At 41.5% G+C, this 19,126-nt stretch overlaps 1 protein-coding gene across 1 annotated transcript in view; it reads left to right on the top strand.

Annotated features, from left to right (window-relative positions):
• FBXL13 (F-box and leucine rich repeat protein 13) overlaps positions 1-19,126 on the top strand; it is a gene marked incomplete at both ends in the record, with an annotated part of 170,544 nt that overhangs the window by 16,109 nt on the left and 135,309 nt on the right. Inside the window, 4 exons of the mRNA XM_080936361.1 lie at positions 7,735-7,802; positions 9,762-9,916; positions 13,300-13,409; positions 13,851-14,012. Of these exons, the coding sequence (XP_080792487.1) occupies positions 7,735-7,802; positions 9,762-9,916; positions 13,300-13,409; positions 13,851-14,012 (495 nt within the window). The remainder of the gene's footprint in view (positions 1-7,734; positions 7,803-9,761; positions 9,917-13,299; positions 13,410-13,850; positions 14,013-19,126) is intronic.

Consider the following 19,126-nt stretch of genomic DNA (forward strand, 5'->3'; position numbering starts at 1 on the left):
CTTAATGGACTGTTCTAGTAGGAACATGGAAGACAATGGTACTAAGGGTGATTTGAATTATAAACGCCTGGCTCAAGAGGTATCAGAAGAATGTTAATATGTGGCCTAAAGACTGCTCTTGTGATATTTTGGCAAAGAATTTGGCTGCTTTTTGTCCTTGTCCAAAAAGTTTGCCTGAGGCTAATGTGAAGAGTTTTGCATTCAAAAGAGTGTTCTAATGAAAATAAATAAGCTAACCAAGGAATACAAGATACAAAATGTATGGTTCAATGATCAAAGGGGAACCAGGAAGTAGAATGTAGCTACATCCTGTGTTCAAAGAGATGAACAGATTAAAGATATTCAATGGAATTAAGGGAGTAGGGACCTCACAGCAAGATTCCACCCGGCTAGGCTAAGCTTCCTCTTGTGAAAAGAAATTAAAGAATGGTTTAGGCTCAAGCTTGATAGCATACACCTTTTATCCCAGCATGCAGGAGACAGAGGCAGGCAGATCTCTGAGTTCAAGGTCAGGCTGGTCTACAGAGCAAGTTCCAGGACAGCCAAGCTTAGGCAGTGAAGGAAACCACTGAAAACAGAAAGCTGGTGAAAATGTAATTGAATGAGGGGGTCATGTTTGTTTCCAGGCCCAGCAAGCAGCAAAACGTAGCAGCTTCAGCCACTTGGTTCTGGTTTTAGAGTCAAGGATAGAAGAAAGGGATTATGGAATCTCCCTTTGTGACTGAGGAAAGCCCCCGAGGCCAGGCACAAGTCAGGGGCATTTCTGCAAGGAGATCCAGAGAGGGCATTGTGTGAAACTGTGAAGGTGAAGCTTAGATTGCCTTGGAGACTCCAAGATGTTAGAGAAGCCAGATACCCACAGGGGAAAACTGCTAACTGGGGGTGGAACAATTCCAAGTGAAAGAAGTGTGTTGTAGTTAACAACAACAAAAATGAGAGGCATTTTAGCATCAGACATGGAGACGTAGAATTTGAAGTTTGCCCAGCTGATTGTCTGTCTTGCTTTGGTCCTGAATTTCTTCACTTTATCTTCCCTTTCCTACATTTTGGAATGGTAATGTATGTCTTGTGCCATTATATGTTGGAAGTATATGATACGTCTTTTTGATTTGACTTTACAGAGGATTACAGTTAAGAGATTGCATGAATCCCAAGAGAAGTTTGAATGTTGAAGTTTAAAACAAGTTTGAGACTGTTAAAGACTATGAGGACTTTTAAAGTTGTAGTAAATGCATTTGTATTATGTTGGCTATAAACCTATGGAAGCCAGGGAGTGGAATGTGGTGGTTTGAAATGGTTTGGCCCCCAGAGACTCATATGTTTGAATGCTTGGCCCATGGGAAGTGGCACTGCTAGGAGATGTGGCCTCGTTGGAATAGGTGTAGCTTTGTCAGAGGAAGTATGTCACTGTTGGGGCTGCCTTTGAGGTCTGCTATGTTCAAACTACAGCCAGTGTGACACACAATCCCCTTCTGCTGCCTTTGATCAAGATGTAGAACTCAGATCCTTCTCCAGCACCATACCTGCCTGCCTGGATGCTGCCATGTTCCCACCTTGATGATAATGGACTGAACCTCTGAAACTGTAAGCCAGCCCCAATTAAATATCGTATTTTAATAAGACTTGCCTTGTTCCTGGTGTCTCTTCACAGTGATAAAACCCTAACTAAGATAGACATTGAAAATTGCAACCCAAATCATATTCAAAGTGGCCTCTGAACCTCATAACGTAAGGATAGGTTATGGTCAGCCTTGGGTCCTCAGTGTTTTGCAACATAGAAACAGATGTAGATGGCTGTGATGGTTCTGCCAAGTCTGGGATTACCTGGAGGCTCTAGAACATGGGCATTGTATTAGTCATCTAATGCAAAATTCATTTAATACATTTAATCAATGCATATGATAGGGATCAATGTGCATTATGGTGTATAGATTAACGACAGTACCAACCACAGAGCTTTGGTCTACCAAAGAGTGCAGACACCTGCAAGCTATGCTCTTGGAGAAGTTTGGAGACAATCTCAGGGATTAAGAGAGAGGTGCAGGGGATAGGGTTCTAGGTCTTCCGTTTCCATCTTTTCTCTCTAGAGAAAGTTTGCTCTCAAAGTTATTTTGATTAAATAAACATATATGTTAACATGTTTGAGAAACACTGATGAGAGACGGGGGGGGGGGGAGAAATTTATGGCTAGTATAACACCATAGAAGACTTAAGATCAGGTTGCACCAATGTTTATAGAGGTCCTTAGGGAGTCTTTAAACTACTGGGGAGAATTTTAAGAGACATCGACAATTCAAATCTAAAGTTTTACAGGAAAATGGTTTTTTTGTTTGATGTTAAAATGCACAGGATAAAATGATGTAAGCTTATTCAGACCTTAAAGGGAGCATGGCAATTTGCCAAGGTATAGAATACATACCGTATACGTTGGGAAGAAAAACTAGCTATGAAATTTGACCTTGCATCAAAACCAAGAAAATTATCTAAGCTTAGATATGAAAATGTGAATCTCCTGATGCTCTGGGTTCCTTAGTTAGAGAGCTCAGGCTATGTTGGATACAGTTTAATTCATTCTTTTACACTCAGAGAAAAACAGTAAAAATAACAACGCTGAAAAACGAAACACTAGTACTCTGTGTGTTTGACATTTCAAATCAGCATGCTAATATTATCTTTATTTAAAAGCAATTTCCATTCCTATAATTTTCTGCCTAGCTATACTGGCTAGCAAGGAGGCATTTAATGATTTCATATAGTCTTATTATACAGTCAGCACAGCAGGGCTGCCTATATCTGCCTGTTTACAAAATATGTCTTGTCACTTCGAAGGGTTGACACGGGGAACTGGGAAAGGCAAAAAGGTGCTCTTAAAAAGCTGAAATTGCTTTTATAACCGCAGACAGAAAGTCAGTTTAGCTATACAGGCCTCCAAAGAGAGACTCAGCCTCTGTGAGGAGGAACGTAGCCTTACAGACTCGGTGGCCATTCCTCAGGAAAGAACAGCTCTGTATGGGCCACTAAGTACAAGAGAAGCATGCGTAGAAGAACATCTTTTGATGGCAGACGGTAGAGTCGAGGCATCACTGGAAAGCCAGAGAATGTCATTGTCATGTCTTTATCCAGAACAACAGCTGTCCAAATGACAGTCCTGTGAGCTTCTTTCCCTTCTGTCTTCCATGTCAGATTATTAGAAGACCAACCACAGGTCTTATTTTTAAAATCCTTGAGTGTGTGTCTCTGACACAAAATGATGTCCTTAGAGAACATGAATGCAATGGCAGGGTAGAGAGAGCTTGGTGGCAGCCGGCTGAAATCTCAAGACATGGTCTCCCCACAGACATAACAAGTCAGACATCCTTCAAAGTACAAAGTACCTTCACAAGTGCTGAGGAAGCCAGGTCAGAGAGCATGAAGTCAGCTTCCTTCTTTCCTTCCTTCCTTCCTTCCTTCCCTTTCTTTCTTTCTTAGACACTCTGTATTTACATTTGAGATGTTATTCCTTTCCCCCACCCAGCTCCTGTCCCCCCATTAGTCTTCACGAAGGTGCACTCGCTCCTAATCACCCTTTCCACCCCATTGCCTTGGCATTCCCCTACATTGGGAAAACATGCCCTCTCTGGAACAAAGGCCTCTTCTCACATTGATGCCAGACACTCCAGTCTTCAACTGGAGCCATGGGATTCTCCATGTGTGCTCAATGGTTGGTGTTTTAGTCCATGGAAACTGTGGAGGGTTTGGTTGGTTGATAATGTTCTTCCCATGGGATTGCAGACCCTTTCAGTGGAGCCAGCTTTCATTTTTAACAGAACAAAAGGGACACCAAGAGCAGGAAGGCCACAGTCACCCATGGAACCTTTCCCTAACACCCCTCCCCCACCCCAACCTCAAGCAGCTCAGCCTATAGGGACAGAAGATGGAGGCTAAAATTCACACTTTACTTAAACTTAGTTACTGAGCCATCTCTCCAGCTCATATGTGTACTTTTTGTTTGTGTGTATCAAAAATTTAAAATACCTGTAAAAAGAAAAGATAGAAACAATGCCATAGTTTTACATAATTGTAACAATTGTTAAATATCTCCCAGTGCTAATTGTATCCAGGCATAATTATTCCATTTCTGACTTTCCCAAATTGTCTAAAAATTGCCTTCTTACTTAAGGTTCTGTTCAAGTCAGAATTCTAATTCTTCCGTAATTAACAACAGGTCTTTTGTTTCTATTAAGGGACTCATAATGTGTCTTGTAAACTATTTTATGTTGTCATTCTTTGCTCTGGCCATTTTTGTTGCTAGGTTTTTTTTTTTTTATAGTTACTGTGGAAACTTGATGTCATTAAGGTTCATCTTTCATTTTTAAATAAAAAACCATAAAAATGATTATATGTATGCCTGTATGAATATCTGGGTACTCATATGTGCAATTCCTGAGGAGGTCAGACGAGGGCACAGAATATCCTGAAACTAGAGTTGCAGATAGTTGTGGAATGTGTGGTTGCTGAGAATCAAGCCAAGGTCCCCTGCAAGATCAGACAGTGCCCCTAAGTGCTGAGCCATCTCTCAAATTCCTTGCATTTTTCTTTTTGCGTGCTAAAACTCTATCAACTTGGGAGGCCCACATGGTCTGCTAGACTGACTTTTAATTAATTCGCCATGAGTCATTAGAAGTCCTTTAGGTTTTAACATAAAAGTCAGTCACCAATGATCAGAATTATTACCCATAGTTGACAACTTGAATGATTAAATATCCTGTAGGCAACAGCATAATTGGTTATTAATGCTGCTCTTGTTCGGGACATGGGTTGGGTTCCTAGCACAAACATGGCAACTCACAAAAGTCTATAATTCTAGTTCCAGGGGATCTGACATGCTCTTCTGGCTCCTAAGCACATCAACTCTCACATGGTATACCTTCAGGCAGACACTTAGACACATGAAAAGAAATATTTTCTTTTAAAGAATACTGAATTCACATTAGAGACATCATACAATTCTTTTTGCCCATAGGTGGATGTATCCTATTAGGTAGTTTCAATGAGAGTATTTGCTGCCTGAAATACTTATTGCTCAAATAAATGTCACCTACTTTTCTTTTTGATATAATTATACTTTTCCCATTATGTGTAATACATCGACAGTGTATTCATATACATAATGTGAATAAATAAATCTTAAAAAATAAAATAAAATATAAGAAATTATATTATCTTCCTCTCCGCTGTGGCTTCTTACACACACACACACACACACACACACACACATGCGTGTGTGTGGGCATATACACACATGGAGGAGAGAGACACACACACAGATACATAGGCACTCAGAACAAATTTAACTATAATCTTCTATAAACTTCCTCCTTAAATATGTCCAAGAGATATATTTATATCTTTGAATATCATATCATAGCTTTAAAAATAAATCTTTTAAATTTGTATTTTGAGAATTTTGTATATGCCACAGACACAGTTTTTTTGTTTTGTTTTGTTTTTTGAGACAGGGCTTCTCTGTGTAGTCCTGGCTGTCCTGGAACTGCTTTGTTGACAAGGGTGTCCTGGAACAGAGATCTGCCTGCCTCTGCCTCCCAGAGTGCTGGGATTAAAGGGATGGCCACCACTGCCAGGCCCCATACACAGCTTTTAAAAATGGCGTTATCACCAGTGCAACTAACAAAAACCTAAAATTAATATGAAAAAACAAAAACTCACCATGGGCTTTAAATAGTCTCACAGATGTAAATAAAGTTAACCCCAGGATACTAGGGGCTTGGTTTTAATGATCTGGGAGAGGTAGGTCTTGTGCTCTAGTTAGGAATGTTTGATAATCAAATCCTTAACCTTGTTACTGTCATAGTATTTCTTTTCTTTTGAGACTGGGTAGAGGTGGGCAGTGTGGTGACACACACCTGTAATCCTAGCACTTGGGAAGCAGAGGCAGGTAGATTTCTGTGTGTTCAAGGCCATAGTGAACTACAGGACAGTCAGAGTTACATAGTGAGATCCTGTCTGGGAATAAAACCAACCACCCAACCACCCACCCACCCACCCAACCAACCAATCAACCAATCAGTCAACCAACCGACCAACCAACCAACCAAACAACCTACCCATCAACCTACCTACCTACCAACCAACCAACCAATCAACCAATCAGTCAACCAACCTACCAACCAACCAAATAACCTACCCATCAACCTACCTACCAACCAACCAACCAACCAACCAACCAACCAACCAACCAATCAGTCAGTCAACCAACCACCCACCCACCCACCCAACCAACCAACCAACCAACCAACCTACCCACCAACCTACCTACCAACCAACCAACCAACCAACCAACCAACCAACAAACAAACAAACAAACAAAAGAGACTGAAGAATTACTAGGTCCCGAGAAAGCATTAAACTTAAACTTTTTATTATATTATATTATATTATATTATGTTATGTTATATTTTGTAATTTTTTAGTCCTGCTTATAAAAGCATTCTTGCATCTTTTTGTTTGTTTGTTTTAGAGGAATTTTTGCTGTTTTTTTTTTTTTTTTTTTGGAGAGAATATCTTTTACAGTACTGATAGGCAAAAGTCAGTCCTGACTGTGACCAACAGACTACACTTGCATTTTCTTTTCCTTTTGAGTCAGTGTCATGTAGCTCAGGCTGGCTTTAAACTTGTGTTGTATCTGGGAGTGAGCTTGAACCTCTGATCCTCCTGCCTCTACCTCCTGAGTGCTGGGATTACAGGCATGTGCTACCATGAGAATTGGGAGTTTCAGACATGTATCATTGGGGGTTAGAACCTAGGACTTTGTATATGTTGGGCCAGCAGTCTACCAACTGAACCATATCTTCAATTCTGCAATTAAACACTTATACACATAGTTGATAATAACAATACCATAACCATTTACCTTAAAATGTTTTAAAGTAAATGGGTTGTAACAAGATCATTCAAAGCTATGAAGACTCTACCCAGGGATCATTGCAGAAAAGTGGAGAGTGGGGTGCGGGGCACTGTGAGAGCCAGAGGTGGAGAAAGACCAGGATGAAACAGTGTCTTCTGGGAAAGACGGATCTGATGTATCATGAAGTCACAGCAATTGTGGCTGCCTGTATCAGACCTGAGCAAGATCCAGCCAGTCATCTTTACATCAGTGAGGAGGAGTTGGTTTGCTTTAGAAGTATAGTCCCTGGTAGGCTGGCCATGTTCCAGTGGTTAGCTCCACATCCGTGTATATACGAGCAGCACAAACTGGATTCGATTCAAGGGTGCATAAAGGGGTACACATGAAGTTGGGAGGGAGTTATGGGGGTGAGTCTGGGAGAAGCAGAGGGTGAATGTGATCAAAAGGCATTGTACACACGTGGAATTTTCAAAGAATTTATAAAAACATGAAAAAAGAATGATTTCAGTAAAATAGGTGATAGACATATTTAGCATAATTTCTAAATATGTAAATGGTGTTCACCCTCCTCTCCTCTCCCCAGAGGCCTCTCTGGTTCCATCTTCTTCTCAGCCTTGCAGAGGCCTTTCTTCAACTTCTCTTTTCTTTCTTCACCTAGTCTCCTAGTATAGTCCTGGCCTGGAACTCACCACAGAGGCTGGCTGGATCACACAGAGATCCCCCACCCCTGTCCCCACCTCCCCGGTGCTGGGATTGAAGGTGTGTGCCGCCACCACCCAGCTTTGTCCTATTTATTTCTAATGTGTAGTTCAATTGCTTATTCATTTTAGGTGACTCCAGAGTTGATGATAAAAGCATGCACATTTTACACTGGACATTTAATAAAGAGCCATTTCAGGTAAGAATGTGCTTTTACATAGTCTTCCTTTTTCTTTGCTCCTTTACCCCTGCAGTCACCCATGCAGAGGAAAGCCTACTCCTGGCTAGGAAGCGTGGGAACAAATCCTAGCAGGGCACCGATTAGGAGCCTGTAAAAACAAAGTTCAGCAGGGTGTTGAGACTAAAGCCCAAGGACCTGGTGGGGGTGTGTGAACCCGGGCCTGAAGGGCCTGAACCCTCAGGAATAATGCCAAGCTGTGCAGGGCACAGGAACTCTTGGAATCTCTCTAGGAACAAAGGAACTCAGGCGGAGGATAGTTTCACCTCGTGTCCTTTACTTTCTGGCTCCACTTCTGCTTTAGTACAGTTTGAAATGGGTCTGCGTTCAACAACCAGCTTCCCATTGGTTTGGCCTCAGGGCTTATGTGCAGGGACTTGGGGAGTGGCTGATCTGGCTAGTGTCTACATGGGGTTGCAGACCCTTTCAGCTCCTTCAGTCCTTTCTCTAGCTCTTTCATTGTGTGTCCTCATGTTCAGTCTGATGATTAGCTGCAAGCATCCTCCTCTGTATTAGTATGGCTCTGGCAAGAGCCTCTGAGGAGGCATCCATATCAGATTCCTGCCAGTAAGCACTACTTGGCATCAGCAATAGTGCTTGGATTTAGTGGCTGCGTATAGGGTGGATCCCCAGGTGAGGCAGTCTCTGGATGATCTTTTCTCCAATCCCTGCTCCTCTATTTGTCTCTGTATTTCCTCCCACGAGTATTTTGTTCTCCCTTCTAAGAAGGGCTGAGCCACCCACATTCTGACCATCCGTCTCTTTGCTTTTCATAAGTTCGGTGAATTGTTTCTTGGCTATTCAGAGCTTTTGGGGCTAGTATCCACTCATCAGTGAATACATACCATGAGTGTTCTCTGGTTACTCGGTTACCTTCCTCAGGATAATAGCTTCAAGCTCCATCCATTTCTCTAGGAATTTCATGAACTCATTGTTTTTAATAGTTGAGTAGTATTCCATTGTGTATACGTACCACAATTTCTGTATTCATTTTTCTATTGAAGGGCATCTGGGTTCTTTCCAGCTTCTGGCTATTATAAATAAGGCTGCTTTGAACATGGCGGAACATGTGTCCTTGTTAGATGTTGGAGTTTCTTTTGGGTATATGCCCAGGAAGGGTATAGCTGGGTCCTCAGGTCGTACTATGTCCAATTTTCTGAAGGACCTCCAGACTGATTTCCAGAGTGGTTGTACCAGTTTACATTCCTACTAACAGTGGAGGAGTGTTCCTCTTTCTCTGCATCTTCTCCAATATCTACTGTCACCTGAGTTTTTGAATTTAGCCATTCTGACTGGTGTGAAGTGGAATCTTAGGGTTGTTTTGATTTTCATTTCTCTGATGACTAGGGATGTTGAGCATTTCTTTAGGTGCTTCTCAGCCATTCGATATTCCTCAGTTGAGAATTCTTTGTTTAGTTCTGTACCCCATTTTTTAATAGGGTTATTGGATACTAGTCCTATATCAGATATAGGATTGGTAAAAATCTTTTCCCAATCTGTTGGTTGCCATTTATTTTATTTTATTTTATTTTTGACAGTGTCCTTTGCCTTACAGAAGCTTTGCAATTTCATGAGGTCTATTCTTGATCATAGAGCATAAGCCATTAGTGTTCTGTTCAGGTAATTTTCTCCTGTGCCTATGTGTTCTAAGCTCTTCCCCATGTTCTGCTCTATTAGTTTCAGTGTTTCTGGTTTTTATGTGGAGGTCTTTGATCCATTTGCACTTGAGCTTTGTACAAAGAAATAAGAAAGGATCTATTTGCATTCTTCTGCATGCTGACTGCCATTTGAACCCCTGTTGTGATTTTTGAGGGGATAAAAATAATCTCACTTCTTATCCTTAATTTATTTACTATCATATTACCCTTGCTTCAAAGTAATATCTTGAAAATAATGCCTTTCTGTATCTTTTGCCTGCAGTGGTTGGAAAGACATTGCAATCTCTCGCGTAAATCATGAGGCTGACATGGTTGAAAAGATGGACAAAGCAATAGCACACCACAATTTTACATGCCAAAAACACATTTTTAATCGCTGGTTCTCCTACACGGTTATGAGTAGAGAAAGGCTGATAAGTAAGTGCTCACGCCATAGCGATTAGTGTTGGCATCCGATCGTGCAGTGGGTCAACGAACTAATGGTTAAAATATGCCTAGAGAATAGGTTACTTTAGTGTTTAGAGAACTGTTGTTGAATGAAGCAATGAAATGCACTTGCTGTAAGGCTGGTGTGGTGTGGTGTGGTATTACCTACCGGCATACAGAACACTGTGACAGAGCTGTGATTCTAGGCCAGCTTCTGCAAAACAAAACACAACTCAGTAACAAAACCTAATGTGTGTGTGTGTGTGTGTGTGTGTGTGTGTGTGTGTGTGTGTGTATACATATACTGTTGGCTCTCTAGTCTGGTGCTGAACCTAGGGCTCTGTACATGCTAAGCTCCTCCACAGAGTTCCCTTTCTTTTTAAATTTGAGGCAAAGTCTTGCTAAGTTGTCCAGATGGGCCTTGAACTTGCAACCCCCTAGCCTCCCAGTGGCCGAGATCACAACCTGTACCACCAGGCCCAACTATTCCAGCTCTTATTCACAATGCAAAGCCAATTATAAACTCATTAGAAACCAGCACTGACACAGAAAGTCTGTATTCTTTTTACACACTTCCTTTGATGTCCATGTGAAGAAGCTTAAAGAAAAAAATTTTCTCTGTGATACATGGACAGCACACGTGCAATCTTCTCGGGGCCAGAGGACTCCAACCCTTCAGTTGCAGCTATCCGGATACTAAACTATACATACCTATGGCTGTGCCAAGTCAGGGAAATCGATTGATCTCACTCTTGCCCTTGCTACAAGGTCTTACTGTGTAGCCTAGGATGGCCTAAGACAATCCTCCTGCTTCAGCCCTGGCATTCTGAGATTACAGGCGTGAGTCACCAGAGCCAGCTGAAATCACTTCCTTTTGAGCTTTGCTGTCTGTCTCCGCCTCACAGTGAACTCTGAAAGTTTTATCATAAACCTAACGAAGGGTTGGGGACTAGTTAACTAGCTTGTCACAAGGTGTTTGTAATATTCATGTAATTTAACACTCCTCAATCCCGTGTGAACTGCAAGCTCTTTAGAGAGTCTGGATACCCTGGGCCAACCTCCTGTCTTCTCTGCCCTTCTGGGTTCTTCTTGCCCCTCAGCATCACTCACCCACCGTGGGTCCCACCGTGGGTGGCTTCTTGCTCCCATGACCAACACTCTTCTTTCCCCAGGCCTTTCCCTTCTCCTTGGCCCCATCTCTGCTCTGCTATGCCTTTGTCTCCTGAGGCTCCCACCCTCACCGAGATGGGACCACATGGGGCCTTGCTCCCCTTTCCTCCATCTCCTCTCTTTGTTCTCTTTTTCCACTTGTTTCTTTTCTGTGGTTCACACCCTTGGTGCTTCCCCCCATGTCTACTTACACATGCCCTGTGTCATCGGATACCTCCCTAACTCACAGGGGCCAATCACAGACTTGTAAATGATATATTAGATTTATGCTGACATAAATTGATTGATATTCCTGTTTGTAATTTGAGTCGGCTTTTCAGGCCAGAGAGATGGCTCAGACAGTTAAGAGCACTGGGTACTCTTCCGGAGGGCTCAATTCTTAGCACACACAACTGTCTGTAACTCCAGGGACAGGGGATCTGATACTCTCTTCTGACTTTCACAGGGTCACAGGAGCTCCACAGTCATACATGTAGGCAAAGCATCCATACAGTTTTTTTATATACTAAAAATAAAACCCCAAAGTTACGTCATCTCTTGACAAGACCCACGTTACATTTACATGGTGACACTTCTATGCCAATGTCCCCAACTCACAGCACACTTATTTCATTTAGCTCTCAATCATAAAAACTTAAAGTTTTGTTTGATTATTGACAAAGTTTTCAGATAGTAAGCTTAAACTATTATTCTCAAGGTATTGCCAGTAAAATGAACAAATAGCATAGATTTATAGTATTTAAATATTTTATTTTATACTTGTATTATGCAATGACTTAGATGTCTAGGAAATATGCTAATCTTGTTTAGAGGATATGTAATCTAGTAATATTAAGTGATATAAAAATGAGGTATTGAAAAAAAATATGTGCTCATTCCTTCCAGAATGTTCTAATTGCATACTCGTTATGATTTAAGTGATACTAGCTGAAACTGACCTTAGCATTTACATGTACAGAAACATAATTTTGATGGGCGACAACTCAGGTAAAAAAGCATTTAGTGGAAAATGAGCAGAAGAAATGAGAATGCAGTAGATGTGGCATTGTGAAAGCATGTTCACGTCTCAGTTGGTAACAACAGCCTAACTAAACTACCAGAGTTCTGGCTTCCCAAAGAGCTTAGATTTTTAGGACAAAATTGTGATGTTTGGTGAGGTTCCAGCTCATTGGCAGGTATAAGAAAAACAAACAAGCAAACAAACAAAAAAAAGGTTTTAAACTTTCACCTGTGATGCTGAACACTGTTAGCTACTGTGTTTTGTTCTGTTTGCACAACATTCAAATGAAAAACAACATGGTCAAACTTTAAATGTCAGAAGTATTCATGCACAACTCAGATACCCATTTTTAGTTGAGTAGTGAAGCAAAACAAAAATCCAAGACAAACTCTGAGCTTCAACTTCTGAGAGAAAATGGGAGAGCCTTCAGTCAGGTGCAGTCAGTTGCAACCAGATCCAACCAGTGAAGCCCAGGAGCAGTCAGTGCAGCCAGGTGTAACCAGTACAGCCAGGTGTAACCAGTACAGCCAGGTGCAGCCAGTACAGCCAGGTGTAGCCAGTGCAGCCAGGTGCAGCCAGTGCAGCCAGGTGCAGCCAGTGCAGCCAGGTGCAGTACGTTCAACAGGATATATCCAGTGCAGTCTGATGTAATCAGTGCAGCCAGGTGTAACCAGGTGCAGCTGGATGCAGCCAGGTGTAACCAGGTGCAGCTGGATGCAGCCAGGTATAACCAGGTGCAGCCAGGTGCAGATGAGGAGCTTGCCTGCTCTCCAACCTGTTTGTTTTTCCTGGCTCCTGTGTTTGAGTTCTGGATCTCTGATTAACATGTATCAGGCAATCTATTTGATCTAGAATTTATAATTCAAAGGCATTGGATCTGAATAGTACACAGTGATTGTGTTTCTAGGAAATGCTTAGAACTATGAGTTTGGTAAAAGGTTAATTTGTTTCTTTAAAAAAAGAGACTATATGTATATTTGTTTATATATGTTTATTATATCTAAATGTCAAAGGGCAAAGGGGATATTTACATATTTTAAAATATTACATATTTACATCTTTAAAAAATCCCTATAGCACTATTTAGTGCTATTAAAAGTAATTAATTTTAGTGTGATTAAAATGAAACACAAACTGTCAGATACATTAGTTCACAGTGTTTTTGGAAATAGCTTTAACTACATGTGATGTACATTTCCTGCAGCTACACTGCTTCGGTTGCGACATTTGTTCTATATGCAAAGACAAAGAATTATTCTAGCAAAGTGGAAGGAGAGAGCCAGGCACAAGAGCAAAGCAAGAGAAGACGACTTGGTATGAGATTAGATGCTATTTGTTTTAAGGAAGGAAAAAAATGGGATTTTCCATAATGGTAAGTCAGACAAGGCTCTAAAATATGTTCTTTGACTCCTCTCTTTTGCTTATTTCCCCACTGGTACATTCCTTCTGAGTCTCTGAATGCTAGATCCACTGCTGGCCCACACGTCTCCTTCTCTCTAAAAGAGGAGATGATGCCAGGTCTTTCAGGCGTGGCCTGTGCCAGTGCTTATGGCAATTAATAAATCTAATGGTTATAAAATCTAAGATGGTCCAGGGAGTTTTATGTGCACATATGGAAAATTATCATTGAGGTAATAATGGCAGTCAACAGTGTAGAGCAGGGACTAATGCCATGTCAACACTGTGCTTTCTAAGGGTCATTGCCTTTGACCCTTAGGACAATTCCATGGGATTTGTAAATGATTTCCATTGCAGATTTCAAAACATGAACTTCAGTTGAAAAAATGGAAGTTCAAGCTAAAATCTAAAGTGGATGAAAAACCGATTAGCCTCGAGGGAAGCTTCTCTGACGTCACTGTAACGGAACAGCTCATACCGTTTGACATTTCAGCGCTGCCCGAACAAGCAATACTTCAGGTCTGTAGTTGGTTAAACAGTGTTCTTACAATTTGAGTATAGCTTGGAGTTAGGGTAAGTATGTTTGCTTATAAGTTCTTCCCTGACAAATCATCTGCTTGTGTCCTGTCTTTCTACTGTCATACTGTCATTCATACTTGTTCGTTATAGCTCTTTATATATATTTTGGCAATATTGATCTTTTACCTAGAATATATTTGAATATTTTCCTCCATCACACTAAACATTCTTTCTTTTGCCTCTAGAGTACTCTGATGTCAGGGAATTTAAAGCTTTAAGTAATAAAGTCTGTCACTTGCGCCCTAATAGCTTCTCTGTGCCATGTCATTCTCATGGTTTTTCTGAGTGATGTATACCATACCGTTCACACATGCATAGCTGCTTTTTCTGCGATGTTCTTGTCTTTGCTAATATTTTCTTGTTTGTTGGGGACCACTCTAAGGCTTTTGTTACTTGTTCTAAGCAATCACAGATAACCTTCAAACACGTCCCATGCTCCTTTGCCTGTAACTTAAGAACCTCTGACAGCATACTTTTCTTCTCCCTCCTGTGGCTTTGGTTAGCTGAAATAGGTCTTCTTCTATATATCAATAGCTTTGCAATTTTAAATTTGTGTTTGCTTTAAGCATTATCACTCTCCGGGATTTTTTTTTACTTATGATCATCTAAGACTTAGAGAAAAGTCCCAGGTGCAGACAGAACTGTTTCTCCTGAAGAACGGGAGGCAGTAGCCTTACAGTAACCATTGAGCTCCTCAGACTTAGCTCTGTTTTCTTGATTTCTCCAATTATGTTCTAGCAACTAAGACAAGTCCAGATTGTGGGTGCAGGTGGTTGGTATGCCTCCTTAATTTCCTTCAGCCCAGAACACTTCTATAGTCTTTAATTTTGAGGCCCTTGAGGTGGTCTCCTGAGAGTCCATCTTGGTGCTCTTGGAATGAAAATTAGGCAGGTTTTATTATAGAGCATCTCTCAAATTTGGTTTGTTTTCTGTTTCCTCATGAGTTAACGCCTGATGCGTGTTCTCATTAGAACCCACAGACCTGACTGCCTCATGCTGTATTTTCTTGTCAGTCTCTCTGTAGCCCAGGGTGTGGCTTGGGCAGCTGGGCTCTCCTTGGCCTCCAACTGCCTTGGGCTCCACAGATCCCCATTTCCCATTTTACCTCCCTATTTGGATACACTCTGGGCTCCTCTTTCTTGGGGGCCACTTCCCTACCATTCTCTGGTTTAAAAAAACTTTTGTTAGCAGTCTAACTTTGTGGTAGTCTGCAGCCCTGAACACATACCTACCCTTCCCACACTTGACTTTATACATAGACCTGGATTATTTTTTTAAAAACTTTTTATTGATCCTTTGCGAGTCCCATATCATGCACCCCAATCCCTCTCTCATCTCTCTGTCTCCTCATATGCTTCCTTGTACCCTCCCCCCAAAATCAACCACACACACATACAGACACACACACACACACACACACACACACACACACACACACCCCAAAACTAAAAAACAAAGTATGGGGAAAATCTCATCATGTAAGCTGTAGTCTGTCAGTGTGTCCCATAGTGTGTCCCTTTGTCCACACATCTTCACTTGCAGATGTTCATTGCAATGAGTCATTAGGTCTGGTTTGAGGTCTCTAGATTGTGTGACACCATCAGTACTGGACCTTCGCTGCGCTTCTGGTTATCCTGTTGTCCTGTGTCATGGAGATTCTGCAGCTTCAGGACTGGCCCTTTCATGCATCCCAACCGTTCACAGATGATAGAGATTTTGGGGTGTTGGTCAAATCTCACCTCCCATATATCCCACATATGTCTAGTGCTCAGAATTCTTCTTTCAGGTTGATCTTAAGCTATTTTGAAAACTATATCATGAGAGAACATGCTATATCTTTCTGTGTCTGATGTACGTAACTTAACATGTTGTCCTCCTATTTTACCTATTTTGTTGTAGACAAGAGGGTTTTATTCTTCTTCATGGCTGACTAATACTCTAGTGCATACCTCGAACACTTTCCTTTACCTATCCATCTGCGGATGGTCACCTAGGCTGGTGCCATATCTTCCCCAATGTGAACAGTGTCACAAGAAGCACAGAAATACAGGAATATCTTTTTGCTGTTTCATTTCATTTGGATACATACTCAGACGTGTTATGGTGGGATCATATGGTAGCTTTGTTCAAAAGCAATGTTTCTAGATTTATTCTCATGGGTACTAGCACAGCCTGCAGTCATGTATGTGTATAGTATGTACACCTTATGCCCACAGAGTTCAGAAGAGGGCACTGAATCCCCTGGAGGCGGAGTTGCAGATGGTTGTGAGAATCGAACCTTGATTCTCTGTGTTCCTAACCACCGGGCGATCTCTGCAGCTCTGTTCTGAGGGACTGCCATACTGTCCTTCCTGTGACCAGGCTGATCACACACCTGCCAGCAGTGTCCAAGACTCCAGCCTCAGCAGGAGATGGTGTGTGTAGACATGCTGTTGACAGTAGGGGAAGATGACAGCATCGTATTGTGGTTTTTATTTGTACTTTCCCGATGACCTACAGTAACTGAGCATTTTCATATGTTTTCTCCATCTGCATTTCTTCTCTTGAGATGTACTTATTCATACCATTTGTCCATTTAAAAACTAGATTACTTGTGCTTTGTTAATTTTGTGTGGAGTACCCTTTTATAGTTCACATATAAAACCTACTGTCAAGTGAGGCAAATGTTTTTCTCATTCTGGAGATTGACACTTTACTGTTGATTCTTTTCCCTGCGATGCATTGCCCCTATTTTAAAAATTGTTTATGCATGTGTATTTCTGTGTGAGAGAATTCCACGAGTAACGGGTACACACGGAGGCCAGAAGAGGGTGTCAGGTGTCATGCTTGTCTATGTGTGTGTCTATGTGTAAGTGCATGCCCATCTAGAGTTATAGTCCTCCTTGGGCACCTGAACATCCACATGCATACACACACACACACACACACACATTGTCTTAGTCAGTGTTCTGTTGCTGTGAAGAGACACCATGACCATAGGGACTCTTAATTTTAGCTTGCCTATAGGTTCCAAAGGTTTGTCATGGTGGGTAGCAGGGAGACATGGTACTGGTGAGGTAACTGAGACCTCTACATCTGGATCTGCAGGTATCAGGAAAAGAGAGACACTGGGCCTAGCTTGAACATTTGAAATCCCAAAGCCCACCTCAAGTGACACACTTCCTCCAACAAGGTCACACCTACACCAGCAAAAATACTCCTTTTAATAATGCCACTCCCTAATGAGCAAGCACTCAACTATATGAGTCTCTGGGGGGTCATTCCTATTCAAACCACCACACATGCAAAAAAGGTAAAAGTTAAATTGTTAAGAAAAATACAAAAAAAGGGAAATAATGTATAATGAAGTATACATATGTGTCTTAGTCAGGGTTTCTACTCCTGTACAAAACATCATGACCAAGAAGCAAGTTGGGAAGGAAAGGGTTTATTCAGCTTACACTTCCACATTGCTGTTCATCACCAAAGGAAGTCAGGACTGGAACTCAAGCAGGTCAGGAAGCAGGAGCTGATGCAAAGGCCATGGAGGGATGTCACTTACTGGCCTGCTTCCCCTGGCTTGCTCAGCTGCTTTCTTATAGAACCCAAGTCTACCAGCCCAGGGATGGCACCACCCACAATGGGCCCTTGATCACTAGCTGAGAAAATGCCTTACAGCTGGATCTCATGGAGGCATTTCCTCAACTGAGGCTTCTTTGTCTGTGATAACTCCAGCTTGTGTCAAGTTGACACAAAACCAGCCAGTACAGTATGAAAATGTTATAATGAAAGCCCTTAGTTTTATGCTAACTTAAACATTTACTACATTCCCACAAGGATAATTTAAGGTTTCTAAATCTTAAACAACACACAGTGTGATGTATTTTTAGAGATAGTCTCAAATTTTTCCTAATAAAGTAAATTATGCATTGGATGTCCATTAAAATGGCAGGTCATAAGAAGATAGATGTATATAATAGTGGAAAGTTGGGAATGAATTTTTGACACTAATATATTAAACATCTGGGTTTGCTAATGTTATTCAATGAATAGAGTTGCAAAGTTACCTTTTAAATCATTTACTAGCTGGGCATGGCGCCACAGACTTTTGATCCTAGGAGTTGGAGGCAGACAGATCTCTGAGAGTTTGAGGCCAGCCTCTTTTGCATACAAAACCAAGATAGGTCAGCCTATCTCAAAACCAAGAATTAAACAAAACAAAACAAAACAAAAATTCTCCCTAAGTTGTTAAAAAAAATAGCATTTAAGCTGATGTCTCTGGCTAACTAATTCTTGGGAACTTGAACAACAAAAATTATATTGTGTAAGCCTTAATTTTGGAATGCTTTAGTTTTAAACTGAATTCAGACTTATGCATACAGACTGCCTAAATATTTCGGAGGAAAAGTTTCGAGTAGTAATTTGGGAAATACAATTTGAACTTAACTGGGAAATATGCAGATTTTAGGTCTAGTTCCACCGACTGGTCATGAAGGTGAGTCAGGCTCTGTCTGTGACCACTTTTGTATCGCTTTTTGCTCATTAAGGAGTGTGCTTCCGAGACAGGTGGCAGGGCTCACATACTATCGGTTAAACTGCAAGCCAAACTCAGAGCCACTGGATGCGTTGGCAGGGGCCACTCCCCACGAAGTGCAGGAATTTTGGCACAGGACATGGAGAAAAGCCTTATGTCGACGACTTCAGAGTTCGATGCACGTAGCTAAGCAATGTAGCTGTTTGCTTAGCTAACAACGTAAGCCTTGCCTCGTGATGCACGTAGCTAAACAATGTAGCTGTTTGCTTAGCTAACATTGTAAGCCTTGCTTCATGGTTCCCCTTCCCCTTAGCTGTGACTTTTTCTGTGCAAAAGACTAAAGCGTGTGAACTTGCAACCAACCAGAATCGCCTCCAGATTTCACAGCACCGGTGATTCATCGTCTCGCTTGGGGGAACAATCCTCTCGACCCCGGAGAGCTATGAAAGCGCCGCTGGGCTGTGGAAGAACCAGATGTTTCCGGCTGGCTGGGTGAAATTACTTGGAATGGTTAAATCAAAAGAGTGTGTTCAAATCCATG

Source organism: Micromys minutus (genome assembly GCF_963924665.1).
Source record: "Micromys minutus genome assembly, chromosome: 23".
Taxonomy (NCBI): domain Eukaryota; kingdom Metazoa; phylum Chordata; class Mammalia; order Rodentia; family Muridae; genus Micromys; species Micromys minutus.